The sequence below is a fragment of the Gracilinanus agilis genome, chromosome 5, assembly GCF_016433145.1.
Source record: "Gracilinanus agilis isolate LMUSP501 chromosome 5, AgileGrace, whole genome shotgun sequence".
Lineage (NCBI taxonomy): Eukaryota > Metazoa > Chordata > Mammalia > Didelphimorphia > Didelphidae > Gracilinanus > Gracilinanus agilis.
The window spans coordinates 61,856,618-61,880,187 of NC_058134.1; the positions used below are offsets into that span (position 1 = coordinate 61,856,618).

The window sequence follows — 23,570 nt, forward strand, 5'->3', positions numbered from 1 at the left end:
GGGGGGGGGGTTGTTTGTTTTTTATTCAGTACTCATCTGGACGCTCTTCCTTCTCTGATGTTACCTACCCTTATCCCCCTCATTCCGCTTTTAAGGCTATAATTTTTTCTGCTTCTCCCAAAAAGATATTATTCCCATTTTTGTGGCCAGAAGTGCAAGTAATAAAAGTCACATGTATACAGCAGTCTAAGGTTTTTAAAGTACTCTAACACATTTTCTCATTTGATCCTCACAATATCTGTGGGGAGGAATAGGATTATCTGCATTTTATAGCTGAGGGAACTGAGGCTGAGAGGCTAAGTGATTTGCCCAGGAAATAAAGAGCTAGCTTGTACCATGTGGCAAGGTGATTTGATGATCCAAAGAGAGATTCAAATTCAAGTCTTTCTTTTTTTTTTTTTAAGCTTTTTTTTTTTTAACCCTTGTACTTCGGTGTATTGTCTCATAGGTGGAAGATTGGTAAGGGTGGGCAATGGGGGTCAAGTGACTTGCCCAGGGTCACACAGCTGGGAAGTGGCTGAGGCCGGGTTTGAACCCAGGACCTTCTGTCTCTAGGCCTGACTCTCACTCCACTGAGCTACGCAGCTGCCCCCAAATTCAAGTCTTTCTAATTCCAAATCTAATACTCTATTCACTCTTCCATCTCAGAGTACCCAAAGATTAAGCTGAAAAAGGCAGTATATAAAAACAAGAGGCAAAGGCCCTACTCTAAACAAATATTTAAGTATTTTGGCCATGATAAAAATGGCAAATATTGGGAGGTTTGGGAGAAGGTAAGATTTTTTTGCCTTTTATTGTCTAGATCTATAATTTAATTTGTGTAGGTAGCTCCGTAGTGAGGAAAATCTCTCTGCCCATCCAAATTGGCAACTGTAGCCTTGTTTGTGGAATCAAAAGATTATATGTATGTCTTGCATAGAATCCCAAAGTCAGTTTGTATCAAAAGTAGCACTTGAATCGTTTTTCCTGACAAAGTCATCTTTGTATCTCTCCTTGGTCCCTCCCCTGCAAAAGGAAGTATATTCTCCCATTCTAGCAGACAACTATTAATTGGCTATATCAAATTAGATGCCTTGGTGATATCTTAAACTTAGTACATTCGAAATTGAACTCGTTCTCCCACCTCAAGCCCTCATTTCTTCCTAACTTTCCTATTGCCATGCTTGTAATGGAACAAGTTAAAAACTTACATATCATATTATATTCCTCATTCTCTTCCCCCCTCCTCCTATATTCAATTTGTTACATCCTGCCCCTTGTGCCTTCACATCATCTCTCATATATACCCCCTTTTTTCTCTGACACTACCACTACCTCCATCACCTTGTGCCTGGACTAATTCCATAACTTTCTGGTTGGTCTCACTGTCTCAAGTCTCTCCCCAATTCAATCCATTCTCCAATAGACTATCATAGTGATCTTCCTAAAGCAGAGGTCTGAATCTATCACTCTTCACCCTCATCCAATTAATTCCAGGACCTCCCTATTATTCTCTGTCTGGCTCTTAAAGCCCTTCATAATCTTCATCTGATTCAATTGGGTCCAAATCTCTAGGCTATCATAATCTTTTTGGATACTATGTCATCGTCATCGTCATCATCATCATCATCATCATCATCATCATCATCATCATCATCAAAAAATGTTTTTCTCTTTCAATCTTCCCTATTTCAGCTGAGGGCAGCTACCAGTTACCAGTTTCAAAACTCCATAGTTATCCTTTACTAGCCTTCTCTTTCACCCCCTGCCCCACAACTAAGTCTTACTGATACTACCTCCATATCATTTCTTGTATCTATGTCTTTCTCCCCACTCAAATGAAGGTCTTAAGGATCATCCCCATGGCTTCTCAAAAGCTTTTACATTGGCCTCCTTACTTCCTTCTATCCATCTTCCACAGTGCTGCCAAATTTATATTTCTAAACTGCATACCTGATGGTGACACTCTCCTATTAGGATATCAGTGGCTCTCTACTTCCACCCAATCAAAATGCAAAATTCTCCACCGGGCATTTAAAGCATAAGCTGGCTCCCATTTACTCTTTCAATCTTATTTATAATAATCGTCCCCTTCGTGCATTCTCCATTACAATTCAACTAACCTTTGAGCTATTCCCTTCACCTGACATTCCTGTTTAGTGATCATTTCTATATCTCTGCAAAGTCTGTACTTCACATTCCTACACTGATATTCCTCCTCACCACTGCCTCTCAGAATCCTCAGCTTCTCTCTGTCAACATACAGTCTGAAAGTAGATAAACCTCAATATCGATTACTGGGAGCTAAGGGCCTTTCTTGTCTTCTCCTCAAATCCCACGTCCCAGTCCCCACCAGGCAACGGATGTCCAGTCTTGACTGAATCTGAGCATCCACATCCATGCCTCTACCAGAAGTAACCCAGAGAACCACTCTCCACTCCAAGCCTTGTTTGAGACCATCTGTCAGGCCATTTCTCCCCACAACCCAAGGGACTCATTCACCTCTGTTGCCTGCCAAGCCATAAGGATCATCTGGCCTTTTTATTTGTCTTGAAACCTTTTTATGTGTTGTCTTCCCTAATTAGAACATGGCTTATTTTAGAGCAAGGACTGTCTCAATGTTCTCTTGCTGTCTCTAGTGCTTAGCACAGTGCCTCAGCATGTAGTAAGTGCTTAATAAACCTAGCTCAAATACCACCTCATATAGCAGTTCTTCCTGCATCTCTGCCTTAGTGCTGTGTACATCTTGACATCGCATCATCTTATTCAGTACTTTTTATATACACTTTTTAATTTACTTATCTGTGTGCATGCTGTATCCCTTAAGTAGAATAGAAAGTTCCCTGAGAGAAAGCATTTTTTTATTCTTATTTGTGTAACCCTAGCTCCTGGCCCCTAGCATCTTGCTTATTAAAGTTACTTAACAAATGGACATTTGATTACATGAGATGTCCCCAAAAGTCCTAATATAGCTTTAAGTTACTAAAGCTGAAATTCCAACATACCTTAGCACTCTTATGAGGGGAAAAACTGGGGGTTAAATTAAATATTTATCTGGGTTCAGAAGGGTGAGTAGGAGACGGGAATGGACAATAGGTGGGAACTTAACAAACTGGGGAAAAAGCCTTGGCTGTAAGCACTTGCTCAGCCTCATGCTGGCTGTTGAACAAAGCAAGCCGAATAAAGTCCCTACCTCCTGTGAATTTACATCCTTAACTGCAGGATAGTGATGAAAACACACAAACAAAAAAGTTGTTTGTTTGTTTTTAATTTGCAGGATAAAATGTGACCATAAGCAAAACATTTGCACATTTAGTGTTTATTAGGTTGTGGGTGGATGGTGCTGACCATTAGAATAGGCATAGATAAAATAAAGCAGTAATTATCTTACTTCAATTACCATAGGACATGGGCATGAATCCATATATTCATGTAAATGTATGTGTATGTATATGTGTGTATATTCAAAAATTGCAAAGGTCTTAACCTTCCTGTCCTAATTGAAGTGGAGTAATTAGTATGAAACAATATTACATTTTATATATGATATCATTAACATAAAATATTATCAAATATATTAATATCAACTTAGCTTCATAGAAATAGAATATGGAGGGGCAGTTAGGTGGCTCCATTGATTGAGAGCCAGGCCTAGAGATGGAAGGTCTTGGGTTCAAATCAGTCCTCAGACATTTCTCAGTTGTATGACCCTGGGAAAGTCACCTAACTCCAATTGCCTAGCCCTACCACTCTTCTGCCTTGGAACCAAAACTTAGTATCAATTCCAAGATGAAAGATAAAGGGTATTTTTTTTATATTAATAATATGAAATTTAGCAAAAAGTACTCAGAGGCCATGGATAAATCCTATCATGGGAAAGTGAAATTACAACTTTGCAAAAAGTTGTTTTGACATTTAATAAATACTTGAGGCATAATTCAAACCTTGGCTTTCCTAACTCTAGCTCTAGCACTCTATCATCCACTATGCAGGCTGAATGAAAACTTCCTAATAAATAGTTATCTCTTCTTGGCTACTTACTCCATTCATTTGCTGAGGATCAAAAGCTAACTCACATGGTTAAAGAATTATAACCAATCTCCTCAAAAAAAAACTATACTTCATACATAAATTCAATAGACAATGTTTTTTGAAAAGCCAACTCTCATTTTAGAACAAAGCCCCAAGATTCTTCAGAGGAATAAGCTCTTAAATAGTGCTCCATGAACCAGAAGAAACTGATATAATTGTCATCCTACAACTAAGTTTCTGGGCTCAGTTTTTATCCTCCAGGGTGCCCTGAAATAAGCATTCTTTGCATGGAGCCCTTTTTGATTTTTGTGGAAGCTCAGAGTCAAGTCCAAAGGCAAAGGAAGATGAAAATTGGGCCAGATTATTTTAGGCAAAATAAAACAGAGGTACTTTATGAAGGATGAAAGATTATTATGCACTAATGAGAGAAAACTAAGCCTAGGGTTCTATTTTTGACTCACATTCAAAGGCTTTGGGGGTTTTGTCTGAAACCCATGCCATGGGAAAAACTAACTTGCACTGCCCTGTGCCTCCATGGGGTGATGCTTTCCTTACACTTTCAGAAGATTGTGCCTCTTTTCAGAAGATATCTTATGGAGAGAGAGGTATCTGGTCACCTCACTCATTAATTTAATGAAATGTGATTGCATTACATTAGCTCCCTACATGAAGGGGAAGGAGACAGGCACTGCATTGCACAGACCCACAGAACTGTAGCCTTCAGCAACTAAAGTAGCCCACTGAATTACCTTAGTTGACAGCTCAAGCTTGTAGGCATCAGCAAAAAGAAAAAGGGAATAGTGCTTCTAGAAAGAAAATGCAAGAATGAAGAATTTCACTGCAAAGAGAGAGAGAACAGATCAACTTTAAGACATCTCAAAGTGGTAATACAATTAGGAAAAAAACTATACATTGTGAGCTTCTCAAGGACATATTCTAATGAGGAAGACAACATAAAAATAATTATATACATAAAAGATATATATTGTTAAGATGGCAGGTAGCATTGAGATCATATCTTTATGTAATGTTGTCAGTGAAAGAGCTGCTCTAAACTGTTAACCGAACTTGCAGAAAATACTAAATGATGGTTTCCTTTCCAATGGTGGTTTCCTTTCATTTGTTATTGGGGTATGTTAGGTAAATAGTCTATCAAGAGGATGAACATTACAGAACTTCTTATTCTTTCTGGGAAGAGAAGAAGAAGAGACAAAAATCATGCTCCTCTTTTTAGTGGGAGTTAGAAAAGAAGTTTAGACCTTCACATGATCTACCAGTCTATTATTTTTTGACTGACACTAAATTTAAATTTTCTTAAAATTTATTCTTGATTTACTAATTCTAAAGTTTGCTACCAAAATTAGATTGAGATTATACATGCATAAATATATTTAACTTTCCAATAGATGTTATAAGCAATATTGGGAATGTACCTAAATGCAAATGTGATTCTTTAATAATACTACTTTAACTCACAAAATTATGGTTAGATGGAGCTAATATAACTAAAGTAGATGATATTGTTTTGGAGAAATTGCACAGCACTTTTTATAACCTCATGCTTCCCACTGAAGGCTTCTTTTCAACAGTGATATTATTTCAAAGTTTATTGGTATGTGGCTATGAATCAGAAAATACTATATTCTCTTAAGAATTAAAATTGTAGGTCATTCACAGGGCACTAGAGAGATGTATGGTCAGCATAAAGAAGCTACAGAATATTAGCTGCAGCTTCTAAATACATAAGGCTTTCCTAGGGTACTCTCTCCTCTTTTGTCTCTCCAGTCTCTCATTTGGTAACCTCACTGGCTCCCAAGAGTTCAATGATCAGTGCAATGATTCAATATGCAAATGACTTCCAGATATGAACATCCAGTTCTAGAATCTGTTTTGAGTTTCAGTCCCTCCTCACCAACTGATTTTTTTGGACGTTTCAAAATGGATAGCCCATAGTAATCTCAAATTCAAAGTTCTGTCTAAAAACAGAACTCTTTCCACCCTTCTTCCAAATTTTTGTTATTGTCTAGGGTACTCTTGGGATAACAAATTAATGATATCTTCACTCTGTCTCATTTCATCCTATCAGATGCCAAATTTTGTCATTTTCATTTCTACAATATTGATCTCTCATATACCTGCAAGTTTAAGGTCTCCAACACATCTCAATGGGACTATTGTAATAGCCTCCTAATTAATATCTTAAACTCAAACTTTCTTCCTTCCAATCTAACTCCACGAAGTAGCTAAAATAATATACCTAAGGTGTAGAGTTATACTTTATATGCCTTATATATATGCGTTTTCTGCCCTGACAGAATATAAGGTCCTTGAGGGCAGAGAATATTTCATTTTTGTCATTTTATACCTAGCACCTAGCACAGTGCCTGCCACATAATTGGAAATTAGTAAATGTGTACTGATCGATTGATCTAGAATTGGACAAGGAAGTAAGCAACTTTGATGGAAAGCATGAAAGGTAAGCAATAGACATTCTAGTATTCCACTAGTATTCGGGTCAGAAGAGACAGAGCCAAGGGAGGTCTCTAGCACATTGGGGGATCTACTTGTGGAAGAATGACAGGAAAACTTGGACCAGAGTCACAGAAAAAAAAGGTATAGTTGATCAACTACTCTAGAAGAACTAACCACATACATGAGATTATCAGAAAATGTTCTCTACCATGAGGAGTGCCTCTCTTGGGAGAGGCACACTCATCAGCCTGGTTCCTACAACTGAGTCAAAGAAAAGAAGCGAAAATGAAAGCAAAGAAAGTGTATTAAAGAAATTTCTGAGAGCAGCTTCAAATGCATAGGGTACAATTTTCATTTTCATAACTTTTCAGGACTTCTTAGAACTTACAGACTCTCAGCATTCTTTCTTACTATAAATAAGGAATACTTTTCACAGGAGAAGGAGGGATAGAAAAAGGGAAGTCATTCAAGGGAGAAAATGGAAACTTCTGGGGAAGATTTGCCAAGCAGTTAAAGGGTTTATCACAATGGGTAGACATTACCTGTTCAAGGGTAGGGAATAAAGAGAGATGACCAAATATTTTTATAATTATGAAAGAGGAAATATTGAAGGTGGGGGAACTGCAAGGTTGAGGTTACCATTTAGACAAAACTGAAGGTGAGTTATACAAGGACATCTGTGAATGACCTAGAAGTTCTCAGCAATACAGTGATCCAAGACAATACCAAAGACTCATGATGAAAAATATCACCTGCCTCCAGAGAAAGAACAGATGGAATGTGAATGCAGACTGAAACAAGCTATATTTCGCTTTCTTCATTTTTTTGTTTGAGATCTTTTCAACAAAATGACTAGTATGGAAAAATGTTTTAGGTGATTGAACAGGTAAAATCTTTGTTGAATTGCTTACCATTTCAAGGAGTGGTAAGGGGAAGAGGGTAGAGGAGAGAGAGAAAAAATTTGGAACTCAAAAAAAATTTTAATGAATATTAAACATTGTTTTTACATGTAATTGGGGAGAAAAGCATATCATTAAAAAAAAAAAAAAGAAAGGAATTCAATTCCTGTTTTCCCCTCCAGTAATATTAAATAATATCAGATTTCATCCAGTGAAACTCTAGAGTACTCTGATTACTACACTATAGATACTCTAGTGCAAGGGCCAACAATTTGACTTTGACCTTGAAAATGAGACCAAAGTGACCACAATCATGAAGTACTCCAAACTGTATGCATGAATTCTAGAAGCAGCAAAGTCTGGTTTGAAGAATACAATGAAATGTCCTAAAACTTCAGTTTCTATGGTATGGTATGGTATGGTATTGTATGGTATGGTATGGTATGGTATGGTATAAGGTAGCTATTTGTTACATTGGATAGTGGATAAAGCACTCAGCCTAGAGTCAAGATGATCTGAGTTCAAATGTAGCCTCAGACACTCGCTAAATGTATGATCTTGGTTAAGTTTGCTGCAGTTTCCTAAACTGTAAAGGGAGAATACTAACAATACCTACCTCTCTGTGTTTTGGTAAAGATAACATGAGATAAGAGTGCTAAGTAAAATGTTTAGTACAGTGCCTGGCATATAATAAGCATTATATGAATGCTAGCTAATTAATATAATATAATGCTGAATTATAAGTAATATATAATACTAATGTAATACTAAATTACATAAATGCCATTATTATTATTACTATGAAACAAGGGTCATTCTGCTATTTGAGGACAGTTATAACAGAACTGTAGTCCAAAATATCTCCTAAATATCCAAAAGTATGCTTGAATTTTCTGCTACTAAAATGTATTTCTTTGGGGTTTGATTTTAGTTTAGTTTAGTTTTTAGACTTAAAATAATCCTATAAAGGTGCAAATACATCTAAAAGGGATAACTCTTATAAATGACAGTTAATCAAACTAAGCCCCTTTAAGAATGGAACTCCAAAGGGGTGGGACTGGAAATCTGATGAAGTATTAAAGGTTCTGAAAAGGGATGCTTGAAGGCTACAAAGATAAACTTCAAAATATAGTTTTATATAGGGCCAATGCTGTTTGGCCTTTAGAAACAGATGAAAGTGCATCGTGCATCATATCTGTGCAAGAGAGGGATCTAGAAGAAAAATATTCTCTCTCTCTCTCTCTCTCTCTCTCTCTCTCTCTCTCTCTCTCTCTCTCTCTCTCTCTCACACACACACACACACACACACACACACACACACACACACACACACACACACACACACACACGATGCCAACTTACTAGAAAGAAAAGGTCAAAGAATCCTAGTCATGGCCAATTAAGCAAATCAGCAAAATCAAGAAACTTTGGTTGTTTCCTGTCTCTTCCCTCAACACTCTTTTGATGTGCTTTGCATCAATTGCCACATTAGTAAAAGAGGGAAAACCACAGTTATGATTTTCCTTCCTTACAAGCAATTGTAAAGGTGAAAGAAGTTTCAAAGGTTAATGAGCTAACATCTGCAAAGCTTGTTAAGATCCCTGAAATAAATGTGAAATGGATTAATACTCTGCTTTTGAAAACTATTCAATACTTTAATAATAAAACATTTGAACAAAGGATGAACAGTAGAAACATTTTGAGCCCACTTCTACACCCCCATTCTCTTTAACTTCCCTATTAAGAAATAATATCAAAACAACATTTTTGACTGAAGTCTAATTTGAAAAAGGAACCCTTATCAGGCATTATGTACTGAAATCTTTTCAAACAATCCAAGGGAAGGTTTAACCACCTTCTGAGAGGAAATTGGATCACAATTTAAGAAGGAACTCTAAACTTCTGAAAAATAAATTAAGGCAGTAGTCAGACTTAGAAGTCACCTCCCCACCCCACCCCAAACCCACCCAAGCACTTTAATCTAATTAAAGTCATTATCTGTCACCACCCCTGATTGGATTACCTGGTTAAAGAAAATGATTCCTAAAATGCTGGATGCACCAGCATTTTAAATGAATCCTGAGCTCTCTGTGTTTTATTTAATCATGGAATATTGACTTTATCTAGAAATACTTTGAATTCTAGATTAAAAATAGCTTGTGTCTGGGAGATTTCCTAAGGCACAGCAAGACTCTTCCTTTTTTGTATCTCTCTTTTGTATGATTATGAGGAGGGGAAAAGATCAAGTATTTTTTAAATGCCTACTATGTTCCAGGCTCCTTGCTAAGTGCTTTACAAATATTAACACACACACAATGGAGACACAGGTACAGTTAGTAAATATGTGAGGTCAGATTCCTGACTCTAGGCCCACCATTGTCTCCACTGGGACACCTCCCTGCCCCAAATTTACAAAATCCTTTGCAGTCAAAATTGAAACAGTGATCTAAGGATTTGTCTCTAGCAGACTTTTGTCCAAAATGTAGAGTACTGAATATTTTCCCAAGCACTAAACATTTTAAAATTCTCTTATTTTCACTGACACAAAAACTTCAAAAAGAAATAAGAGGAAATCTTATTCCATAAACTCAGTCAAGTAAAAAGTAGGATAAAGTCAAAAGACGGTAAATGTAAAGCCCCAAGAAAGAAAAGTGAAAGATTAGCCAGAAAGTTTCCTTGTATTTGGCTAGGAAGACAGAAGACTTTTTAAAAAAACTTATTCAGACACATAAGGTTCATTATATTTAGAAGTTCACATCAGAGATGACAGAGGTGGCAGTAAAACTCAATGAAGAATATGAAACCTTCACATCTGCCTCTAGAAATGGGATCCATGGCAGGAAAAGAGTCAATGAGCCACTATGAGATTCTAAAATATTATCTGACTGAAATATTAGACAGAGTTTTAACCACCTGAATTTAATAACTTGAAAAGATTTTTATTAAGTTAAAATATATATACATTTATTCATTGATCAGCAAGGTAGCTAGATGGGAGAGTGGATGTAGTTAAATGGAGTTGGAAGTCAGATGGACAAGTTCAAATTTGGCCTCAGACACTATCTTTGTGACTCGAGGCAAATCACTTACTCTCTCTGTGCCTCAGTTTCTTCAATTGCTATTTGTGAGAAATTGAAATAATATGACCATTCCAGAAAGTAACTTGGAATTATACAAATAAAATGACTAAATTTTCCAAAGATTCCACTGCTAGACATATTTCCCAAGAAGGTTAATGACAGAGTGAAAGTCTGAACAGTACTAAAATATTTATAATAGCACTTATGATGGTAGCTAGGAACTAGAAACAAAGTAAATGACCCTGCTTAGGTATCAGTTGGTAAATGGCCAAACACACTGAAGTACATGAATGAAATAAAATATTACTGTATTGTTAAAAACAATCAGGACTACAAAAAATCCTGGAGAGACTAACATGAAATGATGCCATGTAAAATAAACTGAGTCAAGAAAAATGTTTTAACACTGTCTCCAACAATGTAAATGAAAATAACAAAAGCCAGAAAACAAACCAAAATTTTTTATAAAATTACAAAGGATAAACATAGCCCCAAATAAGAGAGAATAGACACCTCTCCCTCTACTCCTTTATAGATTTTGGATATCGATGGCTGTGGAGCACTAATAACATCTACAGACCATGTAGGTTTTATACCAGGAATGCAAGACAGGTGCAGTATTAGGAAAACCAATAGCATAATTGACCATATCATAATAAAAATAATAAAAAATCAGGTAATTGTCTCAATAGATGTCAAAAAAATTAACAAAATACAGTACTCATGCCTATGAAAAACATTGGAAAGCACAGGAATAAGTGGAGCCTTTTTTACAATGATAGGAAGCATCTATCTAAAACCAAGAATAACCATTATCTTTAATGAACAAGCAATATCTTTAATTATCTTAAACTTGAAGCCTTCCCAACAAGATCAGAGGTGAGGCAAAAATTTATATTATCATCAAAATTATTCAATATTCTCTTAGAAGTCCTAGCTAAAGCAATAGACAAGAAAAAGAAATTAAAGGAATAAAAATTGTCAATGAGGAAACAAAGCTATCTTTGCAAATGATATGATGGTATACTTACAGAACTCTAGAGAATCAACTAAAATAAAACAAATTGAAGCAATTATCAACTTTATCAAAGTTGCAATATATAAAATAAATTCATATAAATAACAACACTTCTATATGCTATCAACAAAAACCAGTAAGAAGGGATAGAAAGAGAAACTCTATTTACTATAATTATAAACAATATAAAATATGTGTAACTGTACATGCCAAGACAAACCCAGGGATTATATAAATACAACTGCAAAACACTTTTCACACAAATGAAGAATGATCTAAACAATTAGAGAAATATTCACTGCTCCTGGGTAGTCTGAACCAATATGACAAAAATGACACTTCTACCTAAGCTAATTAACTTATTCAGTGCCATAACAAACTACTCAATAATTATTTTATAGAGTTAGGAAAAATATTAACAATAAAAGGTCAGTAATATCAAGCAAATCAGTGAAAACATGTGAAAGTAATCTAGCAATACGAAATTTCAAACTTTATTACAAAGTAGTAATCATCAAAACAATCTTGTATTGGATAAGAAATAGAATGCTGGATCAGAAGAATAGATTTGGTCCATACTACACAGTAGTACATTGCCATAGTAATGTGGTGTTTGATAAATCCAAGTTTAGAGGTTAAGTTTGGCAGTCATGATCTGACAAAAATTTACCAGGAAAACTAGAAAGCAGTTTGGCAGAAACTAGGAATAAGCTAATAACTCATAACATCCTCCAAGATAAGGACAAAATAGATAAATGATTTAGGCATAAAGAAGGATATCATAAATAAATTTTAGGGAAGCATGAGAAAAGGTACCTGTCAGATCTATGGAAAAAGGAAGAGTTCATGACCAAACAAAATATAGAGTAATGTAGCAATCCAGGTATACATTAATTGTGATATTATTTTAAGAAGTATTCAAAAAAAAAACTTAACTCATACTGCTAATGATTGATCTCTGTAATCTTGAGTCAAATTGAACCTTGACCTTGCCAAATCCCTAGCCCTTCCCTAAGGCTACACCCCAGAGGAGAGGTCCATTATCTCAGTCTCCTTACTTTTCCTTCAAAGATCAATTAACATAGGTATCAAACTTCAGTAGATGCCTTAGGCCATATCTACTCTGGATGGGGATCTTAGCTCTACCTATTGTTTCAGATTTTGGCAGTTTGCATCTTATGATGTTTACCTCATAATGTTAATGTGTCAGGCCACTGGCCTCTCCCCTTCCCCCTATACTGTTATAACCCCAATAAAAGTGACAAGAAATCAGTTGGCAAGAGAGCTCTTGACCATCAGAGCTTACTGGCTGTAGGTCTACCTTGTACCAAAACTTTCTGTGTCTGTGTGTCTTTATTCTCGCCTTATGTTCTCTTTCCATTAATCCTTAACCTGTAACCCATTTTCACTCAGTCCTTGGTTCCCCTTTCTAAGTGTCCAACCCACTAGGAATCTTCATGAAGCTGCTGGACGGCTTCAAGAAAGATTACAGGAATTAAAATAGATCATTTTGGTTACATGAAATTAAGAAGCTTGTGCACAAACAAAACAAATGCAACCAAAATTATAAAGAAAGCAGGAAACTGGGAAAAATTTACAGAATGCTTATCTCTTAAAGGTCTGGTTTCTCAAATACATAGGAAACTGAAACAAATTTATAAAAATAAAAGCCATTCCCCAATTGACAAGTGGTCAAAGGATATGAACAGGCAGTTTTCAGAAGAAATCAAAGCTATCAAGTCACATGAAAAAATGCTCCAAACCAAGATTGATTAGATAAATGCAGATTAAAACAACTCAGAGATACAAACTCACAGCTATCAGGCTAACTAGCATGACAGAAAATGAACATGAGAAATTTTGGAGAGGATATGGAAAAATGGGGAAACATTCACCATGGGTAGGAGTTGTAAACTAGTCCAACCATTCTGGAGAACAATTTGGAATTGTGTCCCAAAAATAATAAAATTATGTATACCCTTTGGCCCAATAATACCACTTCTAGGACTGTATACCAAAGAGATTTTTTTAAAGGGGGATAGAAATTTGTTTTGTTTGACTTCACAACTATAATCAATATTTGTACAAAAATGTTTTGTAGAGCATTTTTTTTGTGGTGGCAAAGAATTAAATATTGCTGAGATGCCTATCAATGGAGGAATAGCTGAATAAATTGTGGTATATGGAATGCTATTGTGCTATAATGATAAGGAATATGGTTTCAGAAAAACCTGGGAAGACATGTGAACTCATGCAAAGGAAGTGAGCAGAACCAGAACACTATACACAGCCAAAGTAATACTGTAAAGATGAACCATGAACCATGAACCATAGAATCATTCAAACAAGTAAGATAAAACCATGAAAGACTTAGCTATTCTGATCAAGACAACAACCTACGGGAGTTTCAAAAGGTCCACAATGACAAGTGCTATCCACCTCCAGAGATAAAACTAATGAACTCTGAATGAAGAGAAGAAGCATATTTTTTAAACTTACTTTCTCTGTCCTGTAATAGTTTTTCTATGTTTTCTTTAACAATATGGCTAATATGGAAATTTGTTTTGTTCAACTTCACATCTATAATCAATATCAATTTCCTTGCATTCTCAAAGAGAGGGAAGTAGGAGGGAGAGAAAGAATTTGGAACTCAAAAAAAATTTTAATGACTGTTTGAAATTTTTAATACATAATTGGGAAACATTTAACAAAATAAATAAAAATACATCTAAAAAATTATAGCTAGAAACAGGTCTCCTAATTCCCAGTATGGTGATCCTTTCTACCTTTCTATCTACAGAATGATGAACAACTGTTTGAGACAACCAAAATGAGCAGCTACAAAGATGAAGTTTCTTAAAAAGGGAATGAGACCTTGCCTAAAAAAGACATCAAACATTTGCTCCGGCCAGAGTGCTTTGCCTCATTTTGGGAAGGTTTCCAACCAAAATAGTTGATTAGGAGCAAAATGTAAAACCTCAATCTCTTTACATGGCAATAATTAACCCTTACACAGAAAAACATGAATAAAATTAGAATGAAGTCAAAGCTGGAGAGTTAGTGCTGAATACATGCAAAGGTATGACTTCTGGTCCAGCCTCTGCTCTTCATCCCTCTTCCTTTTTTTTTTTTTTCAGTTTAAATTTATTTAGAATATTTTTCCATGGTTACACCATTCATGATTTTTCCCATCCTTCTTCCCTCACCACTCCCAGAGCTGCTGAGCAATTCCACTGGTTTATACATGTATCATTGTTCAAAACCTATTTCGATGTTATTCACAAATGCAATAGAGTGATCTTTTAAAACCAAAACCCCAATCATATGCCCATCCAACCACATGATTGATCATATGTTTTACTTCTGCACTTCTACTCCCACAGTTCTTTCTCTGGATATGGATAGTGTACTTTCTCATAAGTCCCTCGGTATTGTCCTGAATCATTGCACTGCTACTAGTTGAAAAGTCTATTACATTTGATTGCACCCCTCTTCCTACCCAATCATTTGTCCAAAAGCAAATATGAACAAAAATAAGATCTTTAAGTATGGAAAGGCTGCTGGCAAATCCCTGTAGTAAAAGAAAAGATCATTTCTCTCAAGAAATATTCAAAAGGTTGGAGGGTGACACAAAATTTGTTAATTAACTTAACTGAAAGTGTTAAAGAAGCACCTACTGTGAAAGAAGATGATAAAAAATCAAGTCTCCAAAAATAAATATTATAATCAATTCATCCTCACTTATTATGGATTGAGAATATCTTCTAAATTAGTGCCTAGGAGTCACCTGTTCACCTTGTGCAAATATGGCAGCAATAAAATTCATTAAATCGGCATTCATCCTTGGGAAATTGCTTTTAAGTCACTGAATGATAAATCATTCAAACAAGTAAATACTAATTTTACTATTGATGCAAAATCATTGCTTTCTTTTATTTCATTTTGGTTTTCGTGTCTTTATTACTGCTTATTTGTTGCTAATATGGTCATTTATTTTTATTACAATGTCGGTTCATTTTTTACATACAAAATAATTAATATGGCAAAGCATATAGTATTTGCTGTAATTATGACTATACTTACATGCTTGAATGACAGTATTAATGACACTGTCTCCCACCCTCTTTCAAAACACTTGCAATACCATTAACAAAATCTCTGAACAGGTGCTTTTATAGCATTAAGTATTAGGGATAAAAAATTAATCACTGAGAAATTACCTGACTCTGTAATTCACTTTGCTGCTTCAGCCGAAGGTTTTCAGGTGTGTCTGCCACCGTAGTAAAGGACTGCTTTGGGTAGTGGCTGTAAAATGAAAGGTGAAACTGAAATGCCAATATTTAAGTATAAAATGAAACCTTTTAAACAATATTATAATTCGATATATTTAGATATACCAGAGACCAACACACACACACACACACACACACACACACACACACACACACTCACACATACACCTGTAACAGAACAAGTAGTAAAAAAAAAAGTACTAAAAGCCTAAGAACCCAATTAGTTTATAGGTTATACTATATAATTTCAGGTACAATTATATGTGCAACCCATGCTCACCTAATAATAATTGACATTTAGATAGTGCTTTATCATTTGTGAGCATTTTACAGAAATTGTCTCAATTGAGCCTAATAATAATACTGTTGAGTTATGTACTAGTGAAGAAAAAAACACCCACTATGTGCCCCAAATTATGCTAAACACCTTACAAATATTATCTCATCTGATCCTCACAACCCTTAGAGGTATGTAATACTGTGGTTCTCACAATCCTTGGAGGTGGGTAATACTATGATTTCCAATTAGGAAGTCAAAATTGACAGATATTAAGTGATTTGCCCAGGATCTCACAACTAATAAATGCCGGGGGCTAGAATTGAAATCAGGTCTTCCGGGCTCCAAGCCCACTATGCTACTTGGCTGTCTCATACTACAAGTATTATTGCCATTTCGAGATAAGGGGATTGAGGCTCAGAGAAATGACTTCTCTTGGATCACAAAGCTACTAAAGGTGAGCCATAAGCTATCAAACTATGTCCTCCTTAAAACGTACTTTTTCTATAGCATTACCTGCTTGAAGCCACTCCGTTTCAACTATTCTTTAAAAAATTAATAAATATCTGACTTTTAAAACATCTGCTAGATTGTAAGCTCCATGAGGGTAAACATCACATGTGTTATATGAATTTCCTCTTTCCCTCTGATGTTTAGCATAATATTCTGTGCACAGTAAGTACCAAAAAATGTCCTTTGAATAAATAAACAAATATTAGTATATCTATGATTTAAAACTAAAATAATGCTAAAACATTGTTTGAAAAACCCAGCCTACTAGTCAGGTGTGGGATTGACAAATCATACTTTCAAATGAATTTACAAACATGCTGTGCAAATTAAACATATTTAAAATAATGAAAAGTTTAAAAAGAAAGAAAAAACATCTGAACTACATATCTCTGCAAAACTATTTTGTACAGCCTTAACTTTTCATGATTTATTAATTATGGTTTAATTTATAATTGCTCATAAAATCTTCCCCTAGAGGAATATGATGGAGGAGGGAAAAAATCTTATACTCTTCTGATCACAAAAAGAAAGAAATCCAGCTTAATATTAATAACCCAAATAAGTCAATTATAGAGGTAAAAGAAATAAAGAGTAGAAGTTACGGTTAATGAATTTCAAAATAAAATAAGCTCAGATCTTTACACCATCAAGTTCTCTTCCAAGCTGCCAAATTATAATTTCTTGGTTCTAATTCAATTTAATAAAGCTAACAAATATTAATGCTGACTGAATGCAAAAGAATTTGAGTTGAGCCCAAACAGAGTTATAAAGCTTAAGGTAAAACATGGTCCAGCTTTCTTGGAGCTAAGAGTTTTACAGGAGGATATGACCTATATGTAAATACATCTAACACAAAATCATACATTAGTGCATCCAAGAAGAAAAAGTAAAGTGTTGATGAAGTCCAAAAGGAAAAGGCATACTCAGAGTGACAAGAACCTAGATAATTTTTTCAAAATTCTATAAAACAAATCATTGTAGAAGTTCAAAAAACTCTTTCAACACTAGCTAAGCCAATGGGAAGAAATGTGTCCATTACAGAGCAGTTGTTTTTAACATAGCATAGTGATTTAAATGCAAAAGTCTTTGGGTAAGTAACTGATAATAATAACAACTAATAATAATAATAATTGAGGCAATATGAGGATCAACTGTGCATGACTTAACTATTATCAAAAAGACAAGGATCCAAGACAACTCCGCGGCACTCCTGATGAAAAGGGATATCAACCACCATAGAAGGAACAGGCAGAATCAAAATGCAGATTGAACATACAATTCTTCAATATATTTCTTCCTTGAACTTTTCTCTAGCATAAACAACATGTTTTATTTCACACCATAATGAACAAAGAAATATGTATTATATGATAATATATGGACAATTCTATATCACATTACTTGGTTTCTTGGGAAGGGGAGAAAAAAGAATGAGAGATTTTTTTTTACATAACTAATATGAGAATCTGCTTCTCTTGGATACACATATTCATTATAATTTATTACATACATAACAATACATATTATATTAGTATGCTACATATTATGTAATATGTTTTAAAATAAAGTAGTAAGTTAAGTGTAAAATAAGGTAAATTAAAAATAAAAATAAGTGGCAAATCAAAACAATTATTATTATTGAGGCAAGTGGCAGAGTACTACGCCTACAGTCAGAAAGACCCAAGTTCAGATCCTACCTTACACATTTATTAGCTATGTGATCCTGCACAAGTCTCTCTTTGCCTCAGTTTCCTCAAATGTAAAATGGAGATAACAATACCTTCCTCCCAGAGTTATTGTCAGAATCAAATGAGATATTTGTGAAATGCTTTACTAACCTTAAAGATATATATATGTTAGCTATCATTATAATAATTATTATTAACATATGACACATGAAACAATCGAAATCTTGTTGAAAAGCCTGAGGGCAAAAGGATACTATTCAGCAATTCAGTAAATAATACTCTATGTCCCTGAAGTTTGTTGGGGGTTTTTTTAGGTAAACAAAGTACATTAAAGTAAGAGTTGACAGCTGAGTTCAGCAAGCTTTATTAAACTCATCTCATGAAGACCACTCTGCTTCCCAGGGGGAAGAAAAAAACCTACAGAGTTTAGATCAGACCCCATCCTTGTCTTCATAAAGCTTTTGAGAAATCCAAGCCTAGACCAGCATATTTTCCAGAAATGTTATCTAATAAAAGGTGATAAAATCAGCCAACATTCAACTCCACTAGCAGAGCTGATCCCTATGAAGACTAAGTTAGGACACAAAAAGAACAGGAGAGGAGGATTTTAAGGCTTCCACCATGTATCATATCCAAGTAAAGAAAATAAAAGCTATTTCTAGACAAAGGAGAAGATACTGATTGATATACGAAAAGCTAAAATTCCAAAATGAAATGAGGGCTTCAAGGGAAATATTCAAGAGGGAATAGAAAAGAACTGGGGGGGAAAAGGTGAGCTCCCATCCACAGGGAAATGGCTGGGCAAATTGTGAGATGGGAAGGTCATGTATCATCACAAGACAGGACGAATAGGGTCAATTGAGAGACACATGAAGACTTTTACAAATTGGGGCAGAATGGAAAGAGTAGGACTAGGGAAATAATTCACATGATGACAATAATAATACGAAGGAAAACAATTTTGAAAGACTTCAGAAATCTGATCAAAGCAGGGAACAACAGTGATTTCAAAAGAGAGATGATCATCTAAGCACCACCTCTTTTTAAAGGGTAAATAAATTTGATATAGGATGAAATTTGCATCCTTAGATTTGGCTTATTTGTTGATTTGTTTTACTAAACTACACACATTTGAAAAGGGAAGGACTTTTCTGCTGAGGAAGGGCAGACAGAACAGATTAGTAGGTAGTGATAGATACAAAAATTAAAATAAAATTAACTAACATTTGATGGTGCTTTAAGGTTCGCAAAGCACTTTCCAAATATTGTTTCACTTCATCCTCACACTGACTCTGGGAAGTAAGAGTTATTATTATTCCCATTTTGCCAGATGAGGAAACTAAAGAAGACAGGGGTTGAATTATTTGTCCAGGGTCACATAGGTAGAAAAAAAAGTGTCTGAGCCTGGATTTTCCTGATATTATTTTTGGATATTCCTGACTCTAGATCTGGTGTTCCATCCACTGTATCACCTAATTGTCTCACAAAAAGAACATTAGTAAAACATTTTAAGTGCACAAATTTAGAAAAAAAAAAACTAAAAGGGATATAAAAATAGAATAGTTTTGTTGCTATCCTTAAGAAGTATGAAAATACATATCAATATATCTAAGGAGAAATTGTATTTGTGCTTCTGTATTATATGCTCATATATATGTAAAGAAATAGGTGACTATTTTTATACTTATTTTATTAGATATGTATCATTTATAATATTTGTTTTGTTTTATATCTATGCATATCTATATGGCTATACCTAAACAGATACAAAGACATAAATATTGTTCTTAAGAAACAAACCGTACATAAAAGTCAACAGCGTCATGTATAAGCTTCTTGGGATTTTTGTGTATATTAAAATGTTTGTATTTGTTGATTATTAAGATCGCTATAAAAAAGAAAATATAATTTTTAATTAAAAAATAAACAGCAGGAGAGGGTAAAATATGGTAGATAAGAAGGGATTCAATCTGCAGGGATACTCAGAGAAAGTAAAAAAAGAAGCATAAGAAAGGAGGGAATTATAGACAGTAGAGTAATAAGTTCAAAAGGAGCTACCCAGCCACAAAATCTAAAGTACCATCAATATTACAGGGCAAATGAGCACAGAGAAGGAGCATTTTGACTTTGGAAACTTTAGAAGATCAAGGCCAATATGAAAAGAAAATTTTAAAAAAAATAAACTTAGTATAAGTTAGTTGCCTTAAAATCAGGAAGTAGCTAATATAACAAATTTAAGTATATCAAATATAATGATTATAAATCCATACTCAATTAAGCTAATATACAGGATGCCCAAATTTCAAATATAAGGGTCACTGTACCCCAGGGATTCATTCCATTGCAAGTGGAGGATTTGACTGCCAAACTCTAGTGTCAAACCAATTTGTATTATGCAGTGATTTATATATGAGGCACTTCAGGCCTGGCATATTATTCTTTCTGGAGGTGGGGTTCATTAAGATTTAATAATATACTGTCATTTTTGGAGGAAATGCAACCTTATCTTTTAAAAGCATTTAGAAGTCAAAAGTTCTGACCTGGTGCCACCAGAAGTATAAAATTTCATTACTGTACTTGCTTTCCAGCACTGTTTTTTATATTCAAGTGAAGGCCTAGACCAGAGGATTTGCTGTGGACTATCTTTTTTGCTCTCTGATTCTAACAAAAGAAGACATTTCACCCGAGGGCCAATATCATGAATGTTGAGGGATTTTCACTTTAATTGGATTTGCTTTTATGGAAGAAAAATATTTCTGTGTTTCATAAGAATTGTATTTTTAAGTTAGAAAAGTTTGGCAATACTTTAAATATCTTTCCCTAATTTGAACTAAATATTTTTCTAACGGCAATGATCATCACATCCATTGCTTTACAATTCTAAATTACTTTTACATATTTGATGTCATTTAATTTTCATTTGTAGATTCCTTTAACTAGAATATAAGTGCCCACTATATGCAAAGCACTGCATTTGATGCTGCTAAAAATACAATGAAAAAATAAGACAGCCTCAATCTGTACGTTACAGTTTTCTTTCTATCCTGTCACTATCCCTATCTTTCTTAGCTCACTTATTTTTTTCTCTTATTCTTAAACACCTTAACTTGAGAGATACTGAGTGACAAAACCAAGTCTCAGCCCATAAGGAGATTGAGAGAAGAGAACATACACACAGAAATGGGAATTAAAAATATATACAAAATTATTTCTAGGGAGAGGACACTTAGAAATTAAAGAGACTGAGATGGCTACTGAATCAGATAAGACTTGTGTAATTAGTGGCATGAGCTGAACCATGACAACAGTTCTCTCATAGCAGCCAGCTGAGATAAATTGGGTAAGAATTATCTTCTACATTTGACAGATAAGGAAATCTAAGCTTGGAAAGGTTAAATGATTTGACCATAATTCCATACCTAGAAATTGTCAAAAGAGTCAAACTCTTTCCTTGAGACTCTAAGTTCTTTCGGTTATAATACCTGTTTCTCAATAATAATTGTTTCAATGACATTAAAACTATTACTTTTTCTGCCATTATCAACTTCTTGCTAATACAATTTAATCCGCTCCATGATCATTAAGATTTTTATAGAGTTTGGAAACACGCAACTCAGAACTCATGACTTAATCCTACATTGGCAATATTTGGCCTGCTGAGTCATTAAAATAGTTATTAAGCCTGTGCTTAATAATAGGGGTAGTACGTGGATAGAGTACCTGGTCTGGGAGACTTCCTGAGTTCTTATCTGTCCTCAGACTATTACTTGCTATGAGACCCACAACAAGTCACTTTACCCAATTTGCCTCAATTTCCTCAACTATAAAATGAGCTGGAGAAGGAAATGGCAAACTACTCCAATATGTCTGCCAAGAAAACTACAAATGGGGTCATAAAGACTTAGATACAACTAAAAATGACCAAATAACAACTAATAATAACAATAAATATTTATAAGGTTTACAAAGAGTTTTTAATATATTATCTCATTTGAGTCTCAGAATAGCCCCATAAATAGGTATCAGGGGAGACAATAAGACAAGAGGGAAGGAATAATAAAGTTGCCATTGAAGGACCTCTTAAACTTATTACTTCCTACCTATGTGGCCATCATATAAGTAAACTCTCAGATTTTTAGTTTCCTCTCATATTAAATGAAGGGAATTCTACTATTTGACCTTTAATGTCCCTTCCAGCTTTAAATTCTATGAACTTGAACATATCTTCATTTATACATGAAAAAATTAAATTATAATTTACTCAAGTTCACACAGCCAGTAAGTAGCAAAGGCAGGGTATGCATTTGGCCCAAATCCCCAAATCTATCCCAGACAAACCTATATCTGGCCATTCCTCCCCCATGTTATTTTATAAAGTGTTGGACTATTTAACCAACTTGCAAAACATTATTTTCATAATCAAATACATCAATTATATCAACGATTTGGAAATTCACTCTTACAATACAGATTGCAAGCCTTCTATACTTATCTATCACATATGACTCTTCTCCATATCATCCCAAAAGTTTGGCACAGGGGGCTCCATTCAAACTTCCTTGCTTTCTCCCAATATCACAATACCAGTGGAACTTTCTATCTATCCACCTGGCATTTTATGCTCATCCTTTATTCCTATTTTTCTTCAGAATTCCTCTTTGGCTATATGTTGTAGCCTGTTCATACTGTGAACCTTTCCATTGTTCTTTGTGGGATGCTCCTATTTCATTCTTTGGGAACAGATCATATTGCCATACGGCAAAGCAAACAAAATGTATTGAAAAGATGGACCTCTGCTATTATGGGAAGCCTGGAATCAATAAAAGGGCTTTTTAATTACCCAAAGGTGATCCATTCCACTTTCCTTCTTTTCAGATCTGGTCTCAGATCACTGCCCATCTATATTGTCTGTCATATATATAATCGTATATGTAAATATATAATAGTATATATTCCAATATATACTATTGGAAAAGTTCTGTAGTCCATTCAAATGTCCATTCAGATCCATTCTAGAATCTGGGAAATATTCTCCATCCATTTGGTCTTTCTGGTCCAAACTCATTGGAGGAACCTTAAATCTCTTCCAAAAGACTCTTCAATGTCCTGGGGCTTGATGAAATCAATAAAACATCATTCACACAAACAGCAGCATGTAGAGGATTTCACCATCCATAGAGATGACACCAAATTCCATTTCCTCAAATAATTTTTCTACTTCTCTTTTTTTCTACCAAGTCTCTTGAAAGAGTAGTCTTATACTCACTACTCTCACTTCCCCACCATCCATTCATACCTGAATGCTTTATAATTTCTCTTC

General features: G+C 34.7%; 1 protein-coding gene across 2 annotated transcripts in view; it reads right to left on the minus strand.

Annotated features, from left to right (window-relative positions):
• The window catches only part of NEBL (nebulette), a 463,434-nt gene that overhangs the window by 283,788 nt on the left and 156,076 nt on the right, over positions 1-23,570 (minus strand). For both annotated transcript variants that reach the window (XM_044679719.1, XM_044679718.1), the window contains exon 3: positions 15,701-15,785. In XM_044679719.1, the coding sequence (XP_044535654.1) occupies positions 15,701-15,785 (85 nt within the window). The remainder of the gene's footprint in view (positions 1-15,700; positions 15,786-23,570) is intronic.